Source organism: Hyperolius riggenbachi, chromosome 11, assembly GCF_040937935.1.
Source record: "Hyperolius riggenbachi isolate aHypRig1 chromosome 11, aHypRig1.pri, whole genome shotgun sequence".
Lineage (NCBI taxonomy): Eukaryota > Metazoa > Chordata > Amphibia > Anura > Hyperoliidae > Hyperolius > Hyperolius riggenbachi.
In genome coordinates, this window is record NC_090656.1 from 42,662,148 (window position 1) to 42,686,838 (window position 24,691).

Genomic DNA, 24,691 nt, shown 5'->3' on the forward strand with positions numbered 1-24,691 from the left:
CTAACAGTCTCCCGAGCGGAGACTGAAGAGGAGGCGGAGCTCAGCCTCCAAGCAGGAGATGTGCACGCAGCCTGTGCGCGAGCTCCTGCAAAATGCAGCCCCAGGACTTGGCGCCAATTGGCGTTAGGCGGTCCTGGGGCTGCTGCCGTGATGCCTATTGGCGTGGGGCGGCCGTTAAGTAGTTAGATAACTGATATGTGATTAATGGAAAATAATAATTTTCACTAAACTGCCCCTTTAAAGTGATTTGGTATGATAAAGACGCCCGCTCTGTATTCTATTTTAGTGTTTCTTTAAAAAATTATAACTATAAAAAGGAGCGCCTACACTTTATCTGACTTGAGGAAGTGGGCCACAACCTGTGAAATGTGTTGTCATTGTTATTTGAATAAACTTTTTTCCAGTTGAACTGGTGTCTATATCTTCTGGAGAGGTAAGCGAATACCTCTCTATTTATACATTTCTAAAAGAAACGCTGTGGTAAAACAGAACACACATTGGGCACCTCCATCCTACCCATTACCAGTCAGACCTCCTTTGGAGGTAATGGCTTTGCAGTTTTTCTGGAAAGTCTGGTACTACAGGAGAGCGACCATCCAGTATCCAGCAGGACCTGGAGTACCGAGCAGGGATGGTTAATTCCCTGCAGGCCTATTGCAGGAACTGCAGCCCACCTTTGTGAGTATATATCTACTTATGACTACTATACCATGTGAAGTATACTTTTACGCTTCCTATACCTGACAATACTGCACCATTGGGTTCCCAGTCTCCCCTCTACTTCTCACCTAGGTATTATTGTTCCCTACAAGAATCACCAAAAACAAACTACTATGGCTTAAAGTAATTTGAGTAGCAAAACAGGTTACTAAACTGTGTATGCTGTGGGGGATAGAGCAGTCATATACTTACTTGGGGGGGGGGGGGGGGGGGGGCTGCTAGGTAATTAAATTAGGGCTTTAGAATATGGTTTCCTACTCAGGACTGGTTTAACCTTCCTGGAGGTAACCCTGAGCCAGGATCAGGGTTGGAAATCCCCAGATCACAGCGGTAACTCAGAGCTAGACTACTGGGGACCACCACACAGTCTATGCAGAGCAATGGCACACAGCGGGTGTTTTCACTCACCTCCCTGGGGATCCACCCAACAGCCATTCTTCCTGTCCTCCAAGGCTCTGCATTCCCCTGGTGAGATCCCCGCCTATCGTCATGACAGTTGGCGATCTTATTGGGTTACAGCGCCACCTGGAGTATGGAGGGAGAATTCCAGTGTTGGACCCCAGGGAGGCAAGTAGGTGCAGGGCTGCCGCTGATCTCTGCGGTATGATTAATTCCGAATTTTACGGTCTGAAAACGTGCTAAAAAAATTACACCACTTTTAGACCCTAAAAGCTCTAAATAATCATACCACCAGGGAGGTTAAGTGACCAGTGGGCCCCAGGGCAAAGGTAACTTGGGGGGCCCCCTACCCCAGCAAAAACAGCCCCTGGGCTGGGTGCTGAAATACTCTCCCCCAACAGCTCTCCGCCCTAGACACAAGACCACCACACCAGCAAAAGGAACAGGTAGCGGGGTGGTGAAACTCACATGTGCAGGTGCTCTCTTTTCTTCGGCGGCGGGGAGATCCAGACTTGGCACGTAATGGCGGTGGGGAGATCCAGGCTTGACGTGCAAGGAGGAGCGTGTCACTGGTGTGGCTCTGATGTTGCATACAGCCACCAGCAGGCCAATCAGAGCTGCTCATCTCTATCTGCTGGGTGGGCCGCTACTCTACCTCTGTCAGCGTGTAATGCAGTGTTGTCAAAAATTCCTACCCATGTGCTGACAACACACACATGCTGACAGAAAATGCTACCAGCCCGCGGCACCCCCGGGATGTGCTCACACTTTGAGAACCGCTGCACTAGCCTATTAAAAGTCTGCAAATAACAAAAAGTGGGTGAAACAGTATTGTGAACATTTATTCTAAGTATTTTCTTGTTTGCTGGTGGCTTAAAAGGCATTTCTATAATAAGGTGTGAAAATATCACCTAGGAGAAAAAAAAAGGAATGGAATAAGGGCTGCAGAGAGAACTTTAATAGATGTGGACAATATCAGAGGGACCGCTTACATATTCTGCGAGGGTCTTCAGCCTAACAGGACCTTAGTGCATCTGCATTCTGGCTCAACAAAGATTCACAAGAGGGGAGGAGGGGAAAAAAAGCCATCCAACAGCAATCTGCCAGTTTATGTTTATTACACAGTATTATTTCTGAACCAGCAGTGGGACTTTCACCGTCATTCATCATAATTACACCAGACACAATCTCCATCCACAGTGTGGTCATTAACAGTAAGATTCTGGTACAGGTAGAACAGTCTTTGGAAAGTATGAAATCTAGTCTCTCTGTTGTAGCAAAATTGGGAAACACAAAAGAGAAAACCTAACAGAGCCACATAATTATATTCAAAGTAAAAATTGTAGGGTAATTTTCTTCTTTAAAATAAAAAAAGACAAAAACAATTTAAAAGGATTCCAAAGGTGCTTCACTGCTGACCAGCCCAACCTGGGTCACATGACAGGAAGCTCAGTTACCAACTATGGAAGTAGTAGGCACATCCTGTCATTGTGGGCGTGAGCCGCTACTCTGACTCTAAACACTAAGAGGTCTAGCCGGATACGCTGCCTCACATGATCAGTGCTCCTCGATAGACTTCACATACTTCTCATAGGCTTCTTCTGTCATCAGATCATCCAGCTCTTCAGGAACATCCACAGTCATCTTTATTAACCACCCTGCACATAAAGACATGGGTGAAAAACAAAACTATGGATCAGTGCCCTGAAGATTAGTTGCCAATTGCTGCTAGAAGACATCAGTTAACTTTCATATTTAAAGGAACACTATCGCAAAAATTATATTTTCACTGGAGTTCCTCTTTAAATTTTACAAGAAGAAAAGTGCTTCATTTTTACAATAATTATGTATAAATGATTTAGACAGTGTTTGCCCATTGTAAAATCTTTTAAATCCCTGATTTACATTTTTACATTACATGGTGACATTTTTACTGTTGGTAGGTGATGTAGCTGCTGCATGCTTTTTTGGCAGTTGGAAACAGCTGTAAACAGCTATTTCCCACAATGCAACAAGGTTCACAGACAGGAAACTACCAGGAGTACCATGGTCCTCAGAGTTTCTTGTGGGAGGGGTTTCACCACAATATCAGCCATACAGCGCCCCCTGATGGTCTGTTTGTGAAAAGGAATAGATTTCTCATGTAAAAGGGGGTATCAGCTACTGATTGGGATAAAGTTCAATTCTTGGTCAGAGTTTCTCTTTAAAACGCATACAAATAAGAAGTACGGTTCTTCCAGATTAAAATGAGCCATACATCATTTTTCTCCAATGTTGCTGTCACTTACAGTATGTAGTAGAAAATCTGACAGAACAGACAGGTTTTGGTCTAGTCCAACTCTTCATGGGGGATTCTCAGTATGGCCTTTATGATTTATAAAGACTTGGAAAGGTTTTATATAAAGATGCTGGACAGCCTCCCTGCCCACTTTTTTAGCAGTTGGATGGAACAACTGCCATTCACCAAGTGCTTTTGAAATTAAAGAAAACACAGAGAATCCCCCCATGAAGAGATGGACTGGTCCAAAACCTGCCGCTTCTGTCAGATTTCTACTACCTACTGTAAGTGACAGCAACATAGGAAAAACATAATTTATGGCTCATTTTCCTCTGGAAGAGATGTACTTATTTGTATGTGTTTACATGCATGTTAAATATTACTATTTTTGCCATAGTGGTCCTTTAAAATGTATAATGATGGTAAACTGCATTGAAAAGCTGGTAGGTGGCATCTTTGGAGAGGTGGTTGCCAGGGGGTGTTGCTGGATGAAAAGGAAGCCCAACACCATTGCTACAAAAACACCTTCTCTGGCAGGTAAGCCAGGCACTGCTGTTCTAGCCATATAATTGTGTATTTTACTGTTAGTCTTTAATTCATCAAACTTTTCTGATGAATGTCTGCATATTAAAAGGATCTACTTTCTACAACTTTTACACATGGAGGCTCTACTCCCAGCAGGGACTGGTACTCGTTTACTTGAGCAACAGTGTAGTACCAACACTGTATAGACGCCTCACTAGCCTCCCAGCTAGCGACATGTATGTTGCAATGCGTGGGGGGGGGGGGGGGTTGTCAAGAAAACTAGCAGTGAGCGACTTCCCGATGCATGGAAAACAGTGCAGCTTGGCAACGCTAAAGATCTGGCATGCCTGTTCTTTAGCAAACGTCATGTGGCCGCTGTACACACTGGCCTGACTGCAGATTCTCAGAAGAGGGGGTCTTCATCGAATGCCACAGCCAAACTATATTAAGCATGTGTATGTAGCTTAACCACTTAAGGACCAGGGGATTTTCCTGAGATCGGTGCTGCGTGGGCTCTCCAGCCGCAGCGTTTTCTGCGCTCCCTCCCTCTCCCTTCATAGTTACATAATTACATAGTAAAGTACAACACCAGCCTGCTCCCCGAAATATCCCTGTTGATCTAGAGGAAGGCGAAAAAACCCTTACAAGGCATGGTCCAATTAGTCCCAAAAGGGAAAAATTCCTTCCCGACTCCAGATGGCAATCAGATAAAATCCCTGGATCAACATCATTAGGCATTACCTAGTCATTGTAGCCATGGATGTCTTTCAACGCAAGGAAAGCATCTAAGCCCCCTTTAAATGCAGGTATAGAGTTTGCCATAACAACTTCATGAGGCAATGCATTCCACATTTTAATCACTCTTACTGTAAAGAACCCTTTCCTAAATAAATGGCTAAAACGTTTTTCCTCCATGCGCAGATCATGTCCTCTAGTCCTTTGAGAAGGCCTAGGGACAAAAAGCTCATCCGCCAAGCTATTATATTGCCCTCTGATGTATTTATACATGTTAATTAGATCCCCTCTAAGGCGTCTTTTCTCTAGACTAAATAAATGCAGTTTATCTAACCTTTCTTGGTAATTGAGACCTTCCATCCCACGTATCAATTTTGTTGCTCGTCTCTGCACCTGCTCTAAAACTGCAATATCTTTTTTGAAATGTGGTGCCCAGAACTGAATTCCATATTCCAGATGTGGCCTTACTAGAGAGTTAAACAGGGGCAATATTATGCTAGCATCTCGAGTTTTTATTTCCCTTTTAATGCATCCCAAAATTTTGTTAGCTTTAGCTGCAGCGGCTTGGCATTGAGTACGATTATTAAACTTGTTGTCGATGAGTACTCCTAAGTCCTTCTCCAAGTTTGATGTCCCCAACTGTATCCCATTTATTTTGTATGGTGCTAGACCATTGGTACGACCAAAATGCAGGACTTTACATTTTTCTACATTGAATTTCATCTGCCATGTATGTTCCCATATAGCCATCCTATCCAGATCCTTTTGCAATATGGCACTATCTTCCTGAGAGTTGATGATTCTGCACAATTTTGTATCATCTGCAAAAATAGCCACATTGCTCACTACTGCATCTACTAGGTCATTAATAAATAAATTGAAGAGCAGAACAGACCCCTGTGGTACCCCACTGCTAACAGTCACCCATTTTGAGTACGATCCATTGACCACAACTCTTTGTTTTCTGTCCATTAGCCAGTTCCCTATCCATGCACACAGACTCTTCCCCAGTCCTTGCATCCTCAACTTTTGCACCAGACTTTTGTGGGTAACAGTGTCGAAGGCCTTTGCAAAGTCCAAGTATATCACATCTACAGCATTCCCAATATCTATATTAGCATTCACTACCTCATAAAAGCTGAGCATGTTAGTCAAACAGGACCTGTCCTTAGTAAACCCATGTTGATGCTGAGAAATAAGATTTTCTACTATGAAGTCATGTATAGTATCTCTTAGTAACCCCTCCAATAGTTTGCATACAACTGATGTTAAGCTTACAGGTCTATCATTTCCTGGATCTGATTTTTTGCCCTTCTTAAATAATGGGAAAACGTGGTCTGTACGCCAATCCACTGGGACTCTGCCAGTTGCAAGAGAGTCACAAAAGATAAGATAAAGGGGTTTATCCATAACTGAACTTAATTCCCTTAGGACCAGAGGATGCATGCCATCCGGGCCAGGTGCCTTGTCTATTTTTAATGTATTTAGTCTTGCCTTCACTTCTTCCTGCGTTAAGTATTTAATATTACAGTTAGAAGATTGAGACTCTTCTGCCTCTGTAATTTGCAACAGTGCTGTTTCCTTTGTGAAGACAGTCCTGAAGGATATCCAGACAGTGAAGGATATCAGTCCTGCGCATTGTAGGATAGGCTTCAGCCTATCATATGCCGGCGATTCCCGGGCAATCAGAGGCGCAGCAGCGCCGTATCACGTAAACAGCGGGGATTTCTTCCCCACGTGTTTACATTACGTGTGCGAGACACCCTCCGTGAACTGGCATGGAAAGGCCGCTCGAACATGCTATACCACTAACGACCCGCCGACGCCTATCGGCGTTAGGCGGTTGGTAAGTGGTTAAAGTGAACCTGAGATGTATATGAAGAAAGAAAAAAAAATCTATACATATTTGGGGCTTCCTCCAGCCCCGTTCAGGCCCAACTATTCCTTCACCCCCCCCCCCCCCCCCAGGCCGCCTGCATCCTCCGTTAGGCGGCCTGGTAATTCAGCCAGTTGAGGGAAACGGCACGGCCGGCGCGCACCCCTTATCACGCTCCTGTCACTGAGAGCGTTCTGTGCAGAACACTCCCGGCGACAGGAGCACAACGGGGGAGCGCACGTGTGGGCCTCACTGCGCCGACTGGCTGAATTCCCGGGCCGCCCAGTGGAGGATCCAGGCGGCCCGGGAGGACGGCGAGGGACAGAGGGGCCTGAACGGGGTTGGAGGAAGCCCCAGGTATGTATAGCTTTTTCTTTATATCTCAGGTACCCTATAAGAGGATTAATGAGGAGCCTTTTGGGGGAAGTCAGCTGTATAGCTATATGTACTGATAGATTTCTATGACTGTAATTGTGGACTTAGAAAGCATAATTTTTACTGCAATCAATTTTTAAGGGGGTGGGAATTGTGGGCTTATTCAAAACATTGCAAGCAATTTCCAAGTGACAAAGGAATACGGGGAAAATACAGCAGCAATTATCCTGCGGTGTACAGACACATATTGACATGAAACACTATTGTTTGTACCTTCATCGTAGCAGGATTTGTTCACCAGGCCGGGGTCGTCAGTCAGCTTCTCATTGATTTCTGTAACTTCTCCTGATAGTGGGGAAAATAGTTCACTAGCTGCTTTCACGCTTTCTAGAGTTCCAAACTCCTCTGTGAGAAAGAACAGGTTATAATTGTAATGTGACTCATTAGTAGAGGCTGCTGCAGCCTACACAAAAGCACCTCGGCTCTAAGCAGATCGCAGCAGAGTCCTGTGTGCATTTATTCTAAAGTCTACGCCATAGGAAAGCTGAGTCCTGAGAATTAACCTACCGCTGTCACAACCTCTTACATTTGTCACACAAAAAGCACAATACAGACATAACAGTTCACTAAATAACTCTCAAAGCATAGGATAAAAGCACTGGTCAGACCCCCTTCCCCTTAGGAAGCTTCTGGCTGCTACAGAGGGCATTTAGATTCAGTGTTGTTGGAGGACTATGGGCACTGCAGATCTGGGAACAATCTTGTAACTCTGACCTTGTGAGACAAGTAAAATCACTCTCTGCATGCAGGCAGAAAAGAAAGAGCGCAGGTCTTCAGATAACTCGTGTACAGAAAGCCCATGGCTAGAAAATTCTACCTTTCAGATTAAAAAAATGTATCTGCAGTAATGTATGTGATTGGACATCAAATAGAAAAAAAAACCCAAAAAGTATCCATTACAGATTTTATTTTTAATCCACAAACTTCAAGGATACATGAGAATAAATAAAGCACTGCAGCTTTGCTTACCTGGGGCTTCTTCCAGTCCAGGTGTGTCAAACTCAAATACAAAGTGGGCCGACATTGAACACTGGAACCTAGTTGCGGGCCAACCTCAGTCTACTGGCCACCTCATTCCCTTAAAAAGTTCCCTGGTGTCTAGTGGCCCTCTTCCAACCCCTATACAGTTCCTTGGTATTTAGTGGTCCTCCCTCCCCTAAACAGTTCCCTGGTGTCTAGAGGTCCCAACCCTCCCTTATACAGTTCCCTAGTGTTTAGCGATTTCCCCCTACCTCCCCCATATGGCTTCCCCTCCAATATAGATTCCTTGGTGGTCTACAGTGGGCCAAACATAATGCCAAGTGAGGAAACCCCTTGAGGGCTAAATTAAATGGCCCTGAGGGCCAGTGTTTGACATACATGCTCTAGCCCTTAGAAGTCTCGGTGTCCCTCGCCACACTTCAGATGTCACCCAGGCATAGAGGACGAGGTTTGTCCTGAATGGATTCCAGGATTATATATTAAAATCCTCCCAGAATGCAATAAATACATTAGCACAGATTCTGAATGCTTTGCTTTCGTGGATTACTGCATTAGGAATTCACGGGGTATCCGAATGAGGCATGTCACTGGTAAGGAGAGACTTGTATTCCTGGATCTGGAGTGGTCTCATTATTGTAACAATTTAATTACATCTTAAGGTGCCCATTAACGTCACAAATTTTTCACCAAATGCAATCTTTACGATCGAATTTCATAGAAAATTGCTGAATAGGATAAAATCAATCCGAAAGTTGATTTTATGACCGAGTTTGAAGAAATGTACATTCAGTAAATGTGAACAATCAATAATTGCCTTCAGATTAGTTACAATCATTCAAATCACATCGAAAGATCGCATTTTGTGCAGAAATTGTACCGTCAATGGGCACCTCAAGACTTATTTCAAACCCACGAGGGTGAATTCCTATTTGCATTATAACAGTTGTCACCATCCAAGGTGGATTTCCAATATCCCTCGGAATCAATTTTGCAGGTTTAGGTGGAACTGCATGGAGGATGGTGACTATCTGGGACCAGTCAATTGCTCATCAAAAAATGTGTTGAGAAGCAGTATAATAGAGATACAGTGAGTTCAGCAAGGGATATGACCCTCAAAACTGAAGCCATAGAGTTCAGTCTAGACTGCTTGAGCAGGATTGAAGCCTTTGTTTTTGCACCGCCTATTCTAGCAGGACTAGACAGGTGAAGAATATCCTTAAAGGGAACCTAAACTGAGAAGGATATGGATTTTTCATTTTACAATAATACCAGTTGCCTGACTCTCCTGCTAATCCTGTGTAATACATTTAGCCACAGCCCCTCAACAAGCATGCAGATCAGGTGCTCTGACTGAAGTCAGACTGCATTAGCTGCATGCTTGTTTCAGGTGTGTGATTCAGCCACTACTGCAGCCAAAGAGATCAGCAGGACTGCCAGGCAACTGGTATTGTTCAAAAGGAAACATCCATATCCCTCTCAGTTTAGGTTCCCTTTAAGAAAAATTGGAAATTCCTAATGGAAGATCCCATTCTCCAAACAGTTATTCCCCCTAACCCTTCTGTAATTGACAGGAAATGGAGGTCTGTTAAAAATAAGGAAGCCCCAGTAAGATAGGATGTAAAAGTAAACAGAGGCGCCAGTGGAATGAAAAAAAAAAAAAAAAAAAAAAAAAAAAAAGGGTAACATGTTTAAAAATAGAGAAGGCAGAGGTGGATTTACCTCCTCCAAGTAGACACAAATTAGTAATGATGTATTAACAAATTATTTATAGACTCAAAGATTCCGTAAAACGCGGTTTGCAGGAATGACCCTCTACGACTGTCAAACAGAGGCACTTAGTCCTAGACCTGCATTGCTGTATACTCCATCCCTATTGCCTGATGAAGCAGGGTCATTCCTGCGAAACAGATTGTACCGAATCTTGGAGTGTATAAATAAATGATCTTGTTGATACAACATCATTACTAATTTGTGTCTGCTTGGAGGAGGTAAGTCCATCTCCTCTATTTTTAAACATTTTACCTTTTTTTATGCTACTGGCGCCTCTGTGCCTCGCACATGCTATCACTTGACAAAGAACGGTGTATCGGTGATCACACATGCTATCACTTGACAAAGAATGGTGTATCGGTGATCGCACATGCTATCACTTGACAAAGAATGGTGTATCGGTGATCGCACATGCTATCACTTGACAAAGAATGGTGTATCGGTGATCGCACATGCTATAACTTGACAAAGAATGGTGTATCGGTGATCGCACATGCTATAACTTGACAAAGAATGGTGTATCGGTGATCGCACATGCTATAACTTGACAAAGAATGGTGTATCGGTGATCGCACATGCTATCACTTGACAAAGAATGGTGTATCGGTGATCGCACATGCTATCACTTGACAAAGAATGGTGTATCGGTGATCGCACATGCTATCACTTGACAAAGAACAGTGTATCTGATCGCACATGCTATCACTTGACAAAGAATGGTGTATCGGTGATCGCACATGCTATAACTTGACAAAGAATGGTGTATCGGTGATCGCACATGCTATCACTTGACAAAGAATGGTGTATCGGTGATCGCACATGCTATCACTTGACAAAGAATGGTGTATCGGTGATCGCACATGCTATCACTTGACAAAGAACAGTGTATCTGATCGCACATGCTATCACTTGACAAAGAATGGTGTATCGGTGATCGCACATGCTATCACTTGACAAAGAACGGTGTATCGGTGATCGTACATGCTATCACTTGACAAAGAATGGTGTATCGGTGATCGCACATGCTATCACTTGACAAAGAATGGTGTATCGGTGATCGCACATGCTATAACTTGACAAAGAATGGTGTATCGGTGATCGCACATGCTATCACTTGACAAAGAATGGTGTATCAGTGATCGCACATGCTATCACTTGACAAAGAACAGTGTATCTGATCGCACATGCTATCACTTGACAAAGAATGCTGTATCCGTTCGAAACTGCAACTGTCCGTCGTGTGGGCACAATTTTTAAAATGAATAAAACCCTGCTTTTTTTTTTTTTTTTTTAACTCATCCGGTCAGTGCTGGTCACTTGCTTTTTGGACTGTAAAAAGTCTGTGCCAGCCACACAGACTAGACTAGGCACGACAGACGGAGGCGAAACAGGTCTGCTGTCTGAGAAGTGCAATATTGTGCTATAGGAGGCACGGTTTTCCTTTTGTTTTTTCAGACCGCTTTCACGTGTTACTGGCTGCCTATTTCTATAATCTGCTTGCAGGTGTGTGCGCTTGCATTACACATTACAGAAGTGCTGGACGTGCATTTGCTTTTTGCTGGATTACAAATCGGGTTAATTTATTCTGTTCTCATCGGTTAACCTCCCTGGCGGTAAGCCCGAGCTGAGCTCGGGCTATGCCGCGCAGGAGGATTTCTCCGGCTCTACTGGGGCGATTCGCCCCATTCAAAGTGCTGTGCACGCAGCCAGCACTTTGCTAGCCGCGCGCACAGCTTGATCGCCGCCGCTCTGCGGCGGTCGCCTGCACGCAGCGGCGAAAGAGGGCCCCCCCCCCCGCCAGAGCCCTGCGTTGCCCGGACCAATGAGTTCCGGGCAGCGCTATGGGCTGGATCGGGTGCGCCTGACGTCCATGACGTCATCCCGATCGTCGCCATGGCGACAGGAGAAGCCAAACAGGGGAACGCGTTATATACGCACTCCCCTGTTTGCTATTAGTGCCGGCGACGATCGCACTAGAGGGACACATGCGCCCTCTAGTGGTGTTTCATGTAGCTACCACTCTGGTAGCTTTACATGAAACAAAAACAAAAAAAACAAAAAAAAAAAAAAAGGATTTTTGCCCATTTGGCAAAAAAAATTAACCGCCAGGGAGGTTAAAAGACTAGAGAGTCTGCTACAACTTTGGGTATCCTTTTAAAGAGAACCCGAGGTGTGTTTAAAGAATGTTATCTGCATACAGAGGCCTGATCTGCCTATACAGCCCAGCCTCTGTTGCTATCCCAAACCCCACTAAGGTCCCCCTGCACTCTGCAATCCCTCATAAATCACAGCCGTGCTGTAAGGCTGTGTTTACATCTGTAGTGTCGGTCTCAGCTGCTCCCCCGCCTCATGCATAGCTCCGGTCCCTGCCCCCGTCCCTTCCCTCCAATCAGCAGGGAGGGAAGGGATGCAGGCGGGGACTGGAGTTCTGCAGGAGGCGGGGAGAGCAGCAGACTAACACTATAGAGATAAACACAGCCAGCTCTGACAAGCTGTTTGTCAGTAGCGTGGCTGTGATTTATGAGGAATTGCAGAGTGCAGGGGGACCTTAGGGGGGTTTGGGATAGCAACAGAGGCTGGGCTGTATAAGCAGATCCAGCCTCTGTATGCAGATAATATTCTTCAAACCCACCTCGGGTTCTCTTTAAGCACTTTTAATTAGCCTCATACAGATCCTTTCCATGAAGTGCTTTTGTAAAGAATAAAGCAAGTACAGGAAATCCCCCATGAGGAGATGAACTAGTCCAAAATCTGTATCCACTGTAAACAAAAGCAACATAGAAGAAAGGCGATTTATAGTGCATTTTACTCTGGGATAATTGTACTTCTTAATACATGTGTGTGCTGCTATTCATCTAATGCAAATAAGTGACGATATGCTGGTGTGGGGTGGGCTCCAGATATTTGATTTGGGCACAATACATAAACTGGGTGTCTACATTCAGCTATGAGAGAGTCAGGTGCTGGTGCCCACATCAAATACCTGGATACATTGTGAATGGAAGGTGAGTATTGGTTGGAGGAGTCACTATTCTAGGAAGGTTAGAGGACAAGGCATGTGTAGTTGTGTGTATCAATGCAAGTTAGGTGTAAGGAAGGACTGTAAGATCTTAAAGGTAGGAGAAAGGGTTTATGCTAGGGAGGTGGTCAGGGGTCTGCAAAAACACAAAACCCACACCAATTAATTGTAGCCAATCAACGAGGAGGAACGTCAGAAACCTCAACCACCTCTTCAAATTACTTTCCTTTATGCTCTTCCCTCCCTCCTAACAGCACCCCCCACCCCCCTCACTTTTATCAATATTTGCTGCTACATCTGAACACTGGGCTATTTCACAACCAAGAGAGATTTTCAGTGATTTTGCAACAGCTAGTGTTTATAAAAGTACTTTGCTAGTGTAATTAAATGAGCTATTTTACACTGGAGCAAATCACAAAAGCGCTGCATGCAGAATTTTTGGAGTGGCTGTGATTCTCTAACAGGTACAGAAAAATCACTTTAAAAAAAAAAAATCACTTGTGAAAAATCAACAAACACTGTAGGAGGCGCCCTTGTATAATAACTTGTAATCAATATATTTGATAGGTATAGTGTGTCTTACCTGTTATAAAGGCACGTACACACAATTGTCATAAAATTGGATTTAATTGCAGCACAACGAAAGTAGACAACGCGTTTCGCGACCACAAGTCGCTTCCTCAGGTCAAATACAGTGTGTGTCTGGCTCTCTCCTTACTGCAGGCAACCAGATCCCAGGAAGAGAGGGATCCCAGGAAGAGAGGGAAGTCTCTTCCTGGGATCTGGTTGCCTGCAGTAAGGAGAGAGCCAGACACACACTGTATTTGACCTGAGGAAGCGACTTGTGGTCGCGAAACGCGTTGTCTACTTTCGTTGTGCTGCAATTAAATCCAATTTTATGACAATTGTGTGTACGTGCCTTTATAACAGGTAAGACACACTATACCTATCAAATATATTGATTACAAGTTATTATACAAGGGCGCCTCCTACAGTGTTTGTTGATACCTATATTACCCCACTACGTGGGGGCTGATTTACTATAATCTATTATAGTAGTGGTTTTTGGGAGCAGCGACCGGACAAGGCCGAGTGGAGACGGTACTTCTCCACATGCGTGGATAGTGGTTGCTTTAACAGCAACCCAGACTTGTGAGTATAATTATTATATTTAACCAATTATCTCACACAAACGATAATACACGATATTGGGCTCCCGGTGTCCCTGTGTTTTTTACCTCGTCTAGTTCTACTTGTGAAAAATGTTCTGTTGGGAAACAGCCCTTGGTAGCAGAAGGTGCCCAAAAAGGGTACAATTTCTGGGAAGAATCGCCCCAGCGATCAGATAAATGCAACTAGAAATAAGATGTCCTATCCATCGCAACTGATCGAAATTTTTTTCCGATAGACTAAATTGTCATCTCAACGATTATCTTTGGAATCTTTTACAGTTGATTTGGGACATCAACAAGGTTTCTTTTTCTGTCAATCCGATGGCATTTATCTGGTTGCTTGGGCGATACTTCACTTAAAAGCGGTTATGATCGTGGGCACCTTTAGAGTCACTATGAATGCTGGAATGTATTTTCTGATTTCCTGATAAAGACAACATTTATTAAAGAGACTCTGTAACAATTTTTTCAGCCTTAGTTCTTCTATCCTATGAGTTCCTATGCCTGTTCTAATGTGCTGGGGCTTACTGCAGCTCTTCCTAATTACACTGTCTCTGTAATAAATCAATGTATCTTTCCTCTGTCCTGTTTGTCGGGCTAAGGCTTTGATTGTGTGGAATGTGCAGGGCTGCTTGTGATTGGTAGAAGCGATACACACCCTCTGCAGGCCCCCTGCATACTCACACACTATGCTTAGCTGAGCCTATTAGAAGCTGGTTAGTTTGTTTGTAAACATTGCCTAAAACTGTTAATTACAAGCCAGGATTGCAGCAGAGAGTGGCAGAAACAGCACAGAGGGGCACAGGAGAAAATAAGGAATAGAATGGTATGCTTTTTAGTGTAAGAATATTAGAGTACAGATTGTCTTTAAGGAATGTAACATGGTGTTGTAAGGAGCATTGTTGAAGGGGATTTATACCAGAGAACAATTGTACAGCATACCAACTCACCCAGTTTACTCAACTTGGTACCAACCTCGGGAAGACCACAATAAACCACATCACCCAGCGACTCCTAAAGAAAAAACAACAACAATAAAAAAAGTCTACAGATAACCTCAGGCTTTGCTCTCTCTACCATCCACTTGGATTATTAAATAAAAGGTACAGATTACAATCGGAACTAGACAGTATGATGATCCTATGCCTGTGGATCTATAATCTACACTAAAATACCCTGAAAGGATTCATCAGGCAAACAAGATGAAAGCCAATTTACTTACCTGGGTTTTTTTCCAGCCCCTTGCAGCCAACTGTCCCACGCTGATAGCCAGTTCGCAGCCGCCAGCCCGGGGTCCCCGTACTGCGCAGGAAGCTGTGGACAACGTGGCCTTGATTGACAGCAGTGCTCGCACAGGCGCAGTAGACGCCGTGCGAGGACCCTGGGCTGGCGGCTGAGAGCGGAGCTGTCTGCGTGGGACATGTCAGCTGCAAGGGGCTGGAGGAAGCCCCAGGTAAGTAAATCGGCTTTCATCTTGTTTGCCTAATGACTCCATAAAGTTCAAAAAAAGAGAACCGTTCACTTACATATGGCAAACCTTAGGACTATTAACTCTTAGAAGGTCATATTTATTTCTTGCATATAAAGGAATGGGCAAATTAGACTGCACAAGAGAAAGGGTTATAGTGCCATAGATAGTGTCATCCATCTTTACTTTCTTTTGTCAATACCCCATGTCTGGCTGTCATACCAATTTTTTGCTCGTAACAGAACAAGTATGCAAAACAGTTGCGTTATTTTAAAGAATAAGGCAAATGTAAAGAGTTACGGAATTCAAAGTACCCTCTCAACCTCTTTACGCCTCCACCACCACTGCCACACATGCAGTTGTAAATCAGCAGTCAGTGTTTTCTGTACTTGCATAATTCCCACAAGGCAGCTCCACATATTGTGCAGGAGACAGTACATCAACTCTCCAGATTCTCTATGGAAATGAATAGAAAGGCCTTACAAAGCCATTTACCATACAGCACCACCTAGTGGGCATTTGGATCAGCAGCAGCGCAATATATCCATAAACACATGGTCTGACAACTAGTAATGATTTACTAATTGCGCATGTTTTCAAGTTTATGCAGTATGGTTACATTTAGTATGATGACACTAGGCCCGTCAATTGCAGTTGCAGTCAATTGTGATTTGTCCAATGACTGAAGTTATAATCTGGGAGCCTTTGGTGAATGAGAGAGGAGGTAGTAGGGCTGGGAATTATATCTTAGAGGAATGTGTACTATAAGCTATAAAAATGTTTTGTCAATTTGCACTTCAAAATTTGAGTTTTCCAAACAACATGAGACAAATTACATAATTACAAAAAGGAACACAAATAAGTGGCTGCAGCATTCCTCAAACAGCTAATTTAAAGATTATGTAAACCCCATCTGAAAAAATATTACAACCCTACAACAGGGCAAGCACTGACTAGTTCAGCACTGCCCTGCTGGTCTCATTGCTCCTGACATATTTTACCACAACAGATAGGGAGCAAGCAGGCTCTTACAGTGAGACTACTTATTCTTGGGGATGGGACCAGATTGCTACAACCCAGTTTTAGTAGCGCTAGTTACCATAAAGAAACACTAAGCACACAAGCTACCTCATGTTAGTCAGTGGATCCAGGACTCATTGGAATAAGGTAGCAGGAACATGGTTTAAGCTGTACCCAGCGGTAGACGTGTTCCGGTGTAATGTGGGGAGGCGGAGTGCCAACAGGGCGGGGAAACGTGACAAAAACAACGTTGATCCGTCTGCCAGGCTACTGGCCAGGGACTGCTGTACACACGCCAGATTATCGGCCGCCTCAGCCAACTTTAAACTAATATGTATACGGGGCTTAAGACTAGCATGGCAATGCTGAATTACTCAGTGCTGTGATAATGTTATGTTTCTGGTTATTTCATATGATGCTGAGATGAAGAGGGCATCACTTACAAGGACATCTGAAGTGAAAATAAACTCATGAGAAAAACAATTGTGTATATATCCTCCTCCTCCTAAAATGACTTTTTTTAGCTATCCCACAGTTTTTATATTTAAATCTAGTTTTTACAGTTTTATTGTCGCTGCTCAATGACACCTTCATTGAAGTACGTCAGAGCCAAATCTATTAATTATTGGCCCTTTTTATCTCTTTTCTGCTTTCAGAAGCCATTTACTGACAGGAAAGGGTTTTATGGCTGTAATTACTTTAGTGAGGGTTATGCTATAGTATGACCCAGTCCAATCCGGTCCTGACCCAGACAGAAACTGTCAATTGCATACCTGATTAACTCTTTCAGGCAGAGAATGAAAAAAAAAGGAACACAGCATAGTTATTTGTGTGCTGGGCACTGTACATACCCATGTCTATCTCATCATGCCACATGTCACCTCGGGTATCCTTTAAGATCTAGCAATAACTATTATTTCTATTAACATAGCGCTGACATTGTCTGCAGTGCTTTAGAGTATCTAGTGTTGTCACTAACTGTCCCTCAGAGGGATTTAATCTAATGGTGGCTGGATAGTGTACTGGTTAAGGACACCACCTTTGACGTGGAGACCAGGGTTCAAATAATGGCTAGGGTCAGGAGCTATTCAGTAAGGAGTCCTTAGGCGAGACTTCCTAACTCTGCAGGGTGGACTCTTGAGCGCGTCCCAGTGATTGTAGCTCTTGAGCGCTTTGAGTGCGACAGGCGAAAAGCGCTATACAAATGTTTGGATTATTATTATAATCACTACCATAGTCAAATGTCTATTGTAGTCTAGGGTCAATTTTTAGGGAGGAGCCAATTCACTTATCTATAAGTTTTTGGGATCTGGGAGGAAACTGGATTGCCTATACGAAACCCAGGCCCTCCTCCAAAATGGCCATCAGTCCTCACCCATCAAAGCAATCAGCTCAATGGTAAGGTTTCAGGAACAAAGGGTGTCTTCCTGAGTAGGGGAGTATCACCTTTTCTCCCCACAGGTACGTTTTTCTTTTAATTTTGCACGGAGATGGGCTGTAATTTTATCCTGAAAGATTCCATTTAATATGTCAAGTTAACAGTCGCAAAGTTTAGGGCAGTCTGTACGAAACCGAAAAGGCAAAGTGCAGCAGAAGTCATAGGCCAAGGCTTACAGGCTGAACAAACAATGTTACTGCAGCCAAAACTATTTCAGTGTTAGACAATGGGCAAAGTTAGACGTTCTTTTTCTCCTTTGGAGACATTGCTAGGAAGATTCTCCAGTTAAGCGTTGTACAGGCACTAGAAAAACACATTTCTCAGCTTTAATTTACATTTGAGCAAAAAGTATCCAGTCCAAAATTATTCATACCCTTCTCAATAATCAATAGAAAAGCCTGTATTGGCTATTACAGCAATCAAACACTTCCTATAATTGCAGACCAACTTTTTGCACGTCTCCACAGGTATTTTTGCCCATTCATCAGTAGCAATGAGCTCCAAATCTTTCAGGTCGGAGGGTCTTCTTGCCATCACCCTGATCTTTAGCTCCCTCCACAGATTCTCAATCGGATTCAAGTCAGGACTCTGGCTGGACCACTCCAAAAAGTTAATATTGTCTGCTGACCATTTCTTCACCACTTTTGCTGTGTGTTTTGGGTCATTGCCATGCTGAATGCTGAGTGGACAACTGGTGCCCAAGGCCAAGTTTCTCTGCAGACTGCCTGAGGTGGTCATTGAGAATCCTCATGTATTGCTCTTTTTTCATGGTGCCATTTACTGTGAATAGGTTCGCTGGTCCATTGGCTGAAAAACACCCCCAAAGCATTAGGTTCCCACCACCATAATGGACAGTGGGGATGGTGTTCTTTGGGTTAAAGGCTTCTTTTTTACGCCAAATGAAAGAAACATCATTGTGACCAAACTACTCAATTTTTGTTTGTTTGTCCAGGTGAGTATTTGCAAGGGCCAAGCAAGCTTGTGTGTGCCTTATCTGGAGAAGTGGTGTCCTCCTTGGTCTGCATCTGTGGAACCCAGCAGTGTGCAGTGTCCATTGGATTGTCTGCCTTGAGATATTGCCACCAGCAGAGCCCAGATTCCCGAGGATGGCCTTGGTGGTGATCTTTGGATTCTTTTTCACACCTCTCACTATCCTCCTGGCCTGCACAGGTGTCACTTTTGGCTTCCGACCATGTCTTCTAAGATTTTCCACAGTGCAGAACATATTGTATTTTTTAATAATACTTTGCACTGTAGCCACTTGAAAACATTTAGAAATGGCCTTGTAGCCATTTCCTGACTTGTGAGCAGTCACACGTCCTCACTGAGCTCCTTTGTCTTAGCCATGACTGTCCACAAACCAACTGCAGAGAGCTGCTGATTTTCACCTGTTGAGTTGATTAAAACAACTGTTTCCAATTAATCAGGGCACTTAGGATGCTTTAGAACAGCTTCGAATATTTGGAATGGTATAGTACTTTGGATTTTCCCACAGACTGTGACAGTTTGGGAAGGGTATGAATAATTTTGGACTGGACACTTTTTGCTCAAAAATAAATAAAAGCTGAGAAATTTTTTTTCCACAACAATGCCTCTTGTACAGTCTTATCTTTTGGGAGACACTTATGTCATGTTCCGTCAAAGCAGGCGAGTCAAAATTCGCCAGGGGTATGAATAATTATTGGCAGCACTGTAAGTAATAAGATTTTTTCCACAATAATGCCTCCTGTTGTGGAAAACAATAGGCAAGAAGAGGTCTTCTTACTTCTCTGGAAGATAGGACAGCAGTTAAACTAGATAAGTTTTTATGCAAAACATAGACAGACAACGCATTTCATGGGTACTAGCCTGCTTCCTCAGGTCAATACACAGTGCCTTGTAGCTGTGCAAATAGAGCATGGGCCTCTCTTTATCTGATCTGGTGGTAGATCGACTAATGTATGGCCACCTTAATAGTTTAGCTAATTTTACCAACAAATTTAATATAAAACATTTATGAGATTCTTACTGTATTATTCATGCACCAAAAAGAAAAGGCGATCCATTTTAATAAGCCATATAACAGTATTTAGATTTGTTTTTAGAGGTGGGATTACTGGGTGAGAGACCATCCAGCAATGTTTTGACTGGGGTGAACAGGACCATTGTTTCAGCCTTAATGAAGCAATGCCAAACATGCAGAAAAAGGGGCAAAGTCCAGTAAATATTCCCGATAAGATTGCGCTGCAGCGGGCTGACAGATTTCAAAGATCACATTCCATACACAACATACCTGGGCAAACTTGCTGATTCCCACAGTGCCAATCCCACTGTCAACCGATATCCACTCATGCTTGTCTGTGAACTTCCGAGCTGTGAGAGACAAGATGCACATTGTGAGACACAACAAAAAATAACTGCACAGGAAATATTAAAGACAGCCCATGGTAGGCTCATAAAAGTAAAAAAAACAAAAAAAGTGATCCAGGGGGCTGAGCGCATCATGTAGACTCAAAAACCACCACTCCCTGCCACTCCTGTGGGCCGCAATGGCCCGCTTTCACTTTTGTGACCTCTGGATCACGACACTGGAAAGAGATTTATTCTCTCACCAGCACATAGGGAGGCAGGGGAGTAGCAGGAGGCGTGGCTAGGGAGAGAGCTGCCCAACGGCAGCTCTGGAGACCTTGTAGGAACGCCCTGGGCAGGCGGTTTGCACAGGGAATTCCTATCCCCCGTGATCACCTCTGAGATGGCGACAAATAATGTTGCCAATCTCGGGGAGCTATAGTGCAGCGGTGGGGAGAGCATAGAGCGACGGTGGAGACACAGAGGCATGTCACGAGGCAGAGAACAAGCCTCTGTGTCCCATCTTGCCCCCCTCCCCCCAAGAACCACCTTGGGTTCTCTTTAATATAGCGCCAAAATCTTCAGTAGCACTGAATATAGTACAAACAAATAGTGGGGAGAATAGATACATTCTTAACGCTGTACAATCAGGACATTGTTGTGTGTATTGATACATCATCAATACTGGTACATATCCATATGATAAATTGCAGCAGAATAAGAAACACTAGGAGGAGATCCCTTCTCTTGCAAGATTACAATCTAGAGAGTAACGGAATTAGAGACATCAGGGAAGGAGACACAGGGGTTAGCGGATGGGGCAGTAAACCTCCAATGCCACTTATAACCAATTATAGGCTTGAACAGGTGTGTTTTAAGAGAACGTTTGAAGGTTTCCAGGCTCAAAGCATGATGGACAGGCTATGGGAGAGCGTTCCAAAGGAGAGGTGACGCTCGTGAGAAGTTTTGGGTGCGTGAGTGAGAGGAGGTGCCTAAGCTAGAGGGGACAAGAGGGTCTCCTGGGTGGAGTGGGATGATATCTGAAGATTACCGTAGTAAGGAAATGTAAGGAGGTGATAATTTATGTAGAGATTTGTATGTTAGGATGAGGAGTTTAAACTTGATCCTTTGGGTAATGGGTAACCAATGGAGAGATTGGCAAAGAGAGATGAGCGGGAGGAGAGGAGGATGAGGTGGGCAGCAGAGATCAGTAGGGATTGGAAAGGTAGACCCCTGCAATCTAGGATGTTACACTAGTCAAGACAGGATATGATCGTACATTTATGAAGGCAGTTACCACACGTCAAGGAACTTAAAGCCCAATTCCACAAGTTTGTTTTATCATTTTGTGCTTCCCCACTCCTTCTTACTCCTAAACTTCCTGTGCCACATCCCATAATGCCATGCTTCCCCTGATGTGGACACACATCTTGGACCAGTAAAAGAGTGTGGATAGTGGCTGTCACACACCCTTCCAATCCAGCAGAGTGGACAAGGCGATAGGTGAAGTACCACACCGTCTCACAAGATGATGTGGAGGGGGTGGGCTTCGGCTGTGATGCAGTGGCCCTGCTCCAGAAGATACAGGCTTGCCAGGTGGAAATCTCTGTGTAAGGGCTCTTTCACAAGGACAGCTGAACAGCAGGCTTGACATGCAGTGAAGCCTCCAATTTTTCAGCCACTGAGCTCCTGTTGGCTGCAATTTAATGCAGGCAAATAGTGGCATGTGTAGCATCTATGTCAGTGCTGGACATGCCATACAGATACCTGGCAGAAATAAACCCCCTCATGTCAAATCAGGCTGCAGCCATGCTAAAATGTGCCTCCATGAAACAAATGCCTTTCCGCTGCCTGTGCTAAGTGGGTGCACAGAACAGCAGACAGGCAGTGAATGCACCCTCTGCCTGTGTGAAGAAGGCCTAACTTCATTAGCAGGACTCTGGAAGGGGTGATTTAGTGAGTATGATAAAGATCTGGAGATGAGGGGGAAGGACAGGGTAATTTTGTGTGCTTGTTATGTTTAGCAGTTAACAGAGCATGAATACTGATGTCTGGGCTGTTTTTGAAGGCCGAGTTCAGGGAGTGCATTGATAGCTAACAAGCGACTGTGATCATTACTTAACATTACATACTGTAACTTCAGTACAGTAATTAATAGCAGAATATGTAAGCCTTGAACATTCTGACACACCACTTACCATAAAGTCAAATCTGCACAGTATGCAAAAACATAAGATGTTCAGCTGGGATGAATGAACAACTGACTCTAAAGTGAAAGGCAATCTCCAGTGTGCAGTTTTGTGGGATAGGATCACCACAACAAGCTAAACAAAAAAATAAAAGGAGCAGTCACAAGATCAATGCCTTCAAAGGGCAACTGAAGCGCGAAGACTATGGAGGCTGCCATATTTATTTCTTTTTAAGCAATACCAGTTGCCTGGCAGCACTGCTGATCTATTTGGCTGCAGTAGTGTCTGAATAACACTAGAAACAAATACAGTATGCAGCTAATCTTGTCATATCTGACAATAATGTCAGAAATACCTGATCTGCTGCATGCTTGTTCAAGGTCTATGGCTAAAAGTATTTAGAGGCAGAGGATCAGCAGGATAGCCAGGCAGCTGGTATTGCTGAAAAAGGTATTAAATATGGCAGCCTCCATATCCCCTCTTGCTTCAGCTGTCCTTTAAAGTGGAACTGAACCCTTGTACAGGACAGAAGGAAAACACAGAAACGCACCCTGTATGCATCAACGTGCGGCCGCTGTACCCACCCTGGTCTAATCGACCTATTCTCGGCCATTATCGTCCAGTGTGGGTATAGGTCTTAAAGCGGACCTGAACTCTTGCACAGGAGAGGAGAACACAGAGAAATCCACCCCGAGTCCACCCTGCATGTGTTTATAGAGAACAGCCTGTCTAACTCCCTGTTCTCAGCAAGTAATGAGCTAGTGTAATTTTATCTCCCAGCTGTCAGTCAAGTTGAGAGCTAATATGTAAACACGGGAGTTTAACCCTTTCTGTGCTCCCAGCAAACCATGTATTAACTACACTGCAGCATCTCTGAAGGATCTCTATAAGCTTTAACAAGGAAATGTTTTTCTGTAAAGGTTATTATGCTGTTTCTTATCTTTTAGAGCAGAGAAGAAATTCTGAGTTCAGGTCCGCTTTAAAGGGAAGGTCCGAGGTGAAGAAAAAAAATCTACTTATCTGGGCCTTTCTCCAGCCCCTGGCAGCAGTCTTGTGCCCTTGTCGCAGCTCTGGTGCCTAATGGGCCCCTCCGGTGCAGATGCATCCTACTTGTGCTACAGCGCAGGCTCAGAACTACTGCACAGTACAATCCGGATGACGTCAGTGCGACTATGCGCCACACGCAAATAAGAATGTCGTCATCTGCATCGGAGGGGACCAGGAGCTACGGCGAGGGCACAGGACGGCTGCCAGGGGCTGGAAAAAGCCCCAAGTAGATTTTTTTTATATTTATTCACCTCAGACCTTCCCTTTAAGTAAGGGTACTTAGTAGGCTACAAAATGCTGTGAACTGTTCCTGCTCTGTGCACAGTGCTGACATCACCAACAAGATGGCAGCTCTCATGCAGGTACAAAACAAACAGCTGTGGGAAAGCAGTGACAATCGAAATCAAATGTGATACGCATTAAGAGGCAGTAAACTTCACATTTATTTAGTGTATATTTATAGTAAAGATTTCCTTTGATGTGTAACACTGTGCTGGAAATTGTAGCCTTAAAGGGACACAATAGCGAAAAATTGTAAAATTTAATATATGCGCAAACAAACAAAATAAGAAGTACATTTTTCCCCAGAGTAAAATGAGCCATAAATTACTTCTCTCCTTTGTTGCTGTCACTTACAGTAGGTAGTAGAAATCTGACAGAAGCGGCAGGTTTTGGACCAGTCCATCTCTTCATGGGGGGATTCTCAGGGATTTATTTATTTTCAAAAGCACTTAGTGAATGGCAGTTGCTCTGTCCAACTGCCCCAAAAAACTGTGTAGCAAGCAGGGAAGCTGGCCAGCATCATTGTTTAAATCTATTTTAGGCAGGGCTGTGGAGTCGGTACAAAAATCTTCTGACTCCAACTCCGACTCCTCAGTTTCTGGAACCACGACTCCGACTCCAACTCCGACTTCGGGTAGCCAAAATTGCTCAGACTGACTCCTCGACTCTGACTCCTTAGTCTAATACTTAACAGGGCTGTGGATTTTGTACAAAAATCATGCGACTCGACTCCTCAATTTCTGAAACCACGACTCCAACTCCGAGTGCCCAAAATTGCCCCGACTCCGAAGCCCTGATTTTAGGGAATATCTTTATAAAGAATAAAAGCCTTGCTGAGAATCCCCTATGGAGATGGACTAGTCCAAAACCTGTTGCTTCCGTCAGATTTCTACTACCTACTGTAAGTGACAGCAACATAGGAGAAAAGTAATTTATGGCTCATTTTATTCTGGAAAAAAAACGTACTTATTTCCAGGGCTGTGGAGTCGGTCCAAAAATCCACTGACTC

At 43.9% G+C, this 24,691-nt stretch overlaps 1 protein-coding gene across 1 annotated transcript in view; it reads right to left on the reverse strand.

Moving 5' to 3' along the window:
• Nucleotides 1-2,220: 2,220 nt before the first annotated feature.
• GCSH (glycine cleavage system protein H) overlaps nucleotides 2,221-24,691 on the reverse strand; it is a 45,653-nt gene continuing 23,182 nt past the window's right edge. Inside the window, exons 2-5 of the mRNA XM_068261590.1 lie at nucleotides 20,109-20,188; nucleotides 14,861-14,924; nucleotides 7,182-7,313; nucleotides 2,221-2,777 (exon numbers count right to left, since the gene is read on the reverse strand). Of these exons, the coding sequence (XP_068117691.1) occupies nucleotides 2,677-2,777; nucleotides 7,182-7,313; nucleotides 14,861-14,924; nucleotides 20,109-20,188 (377 nt within the window). The 3' untranslated portion in view covers nucleotides 2,221-2,676. The remainder of the gene's footprint in view (nucleotides 2,778-7,181; nucleotides 7,314-14,860; nucleotides 14,925-20,108; nucleotides 20,189-24,691) is intronic.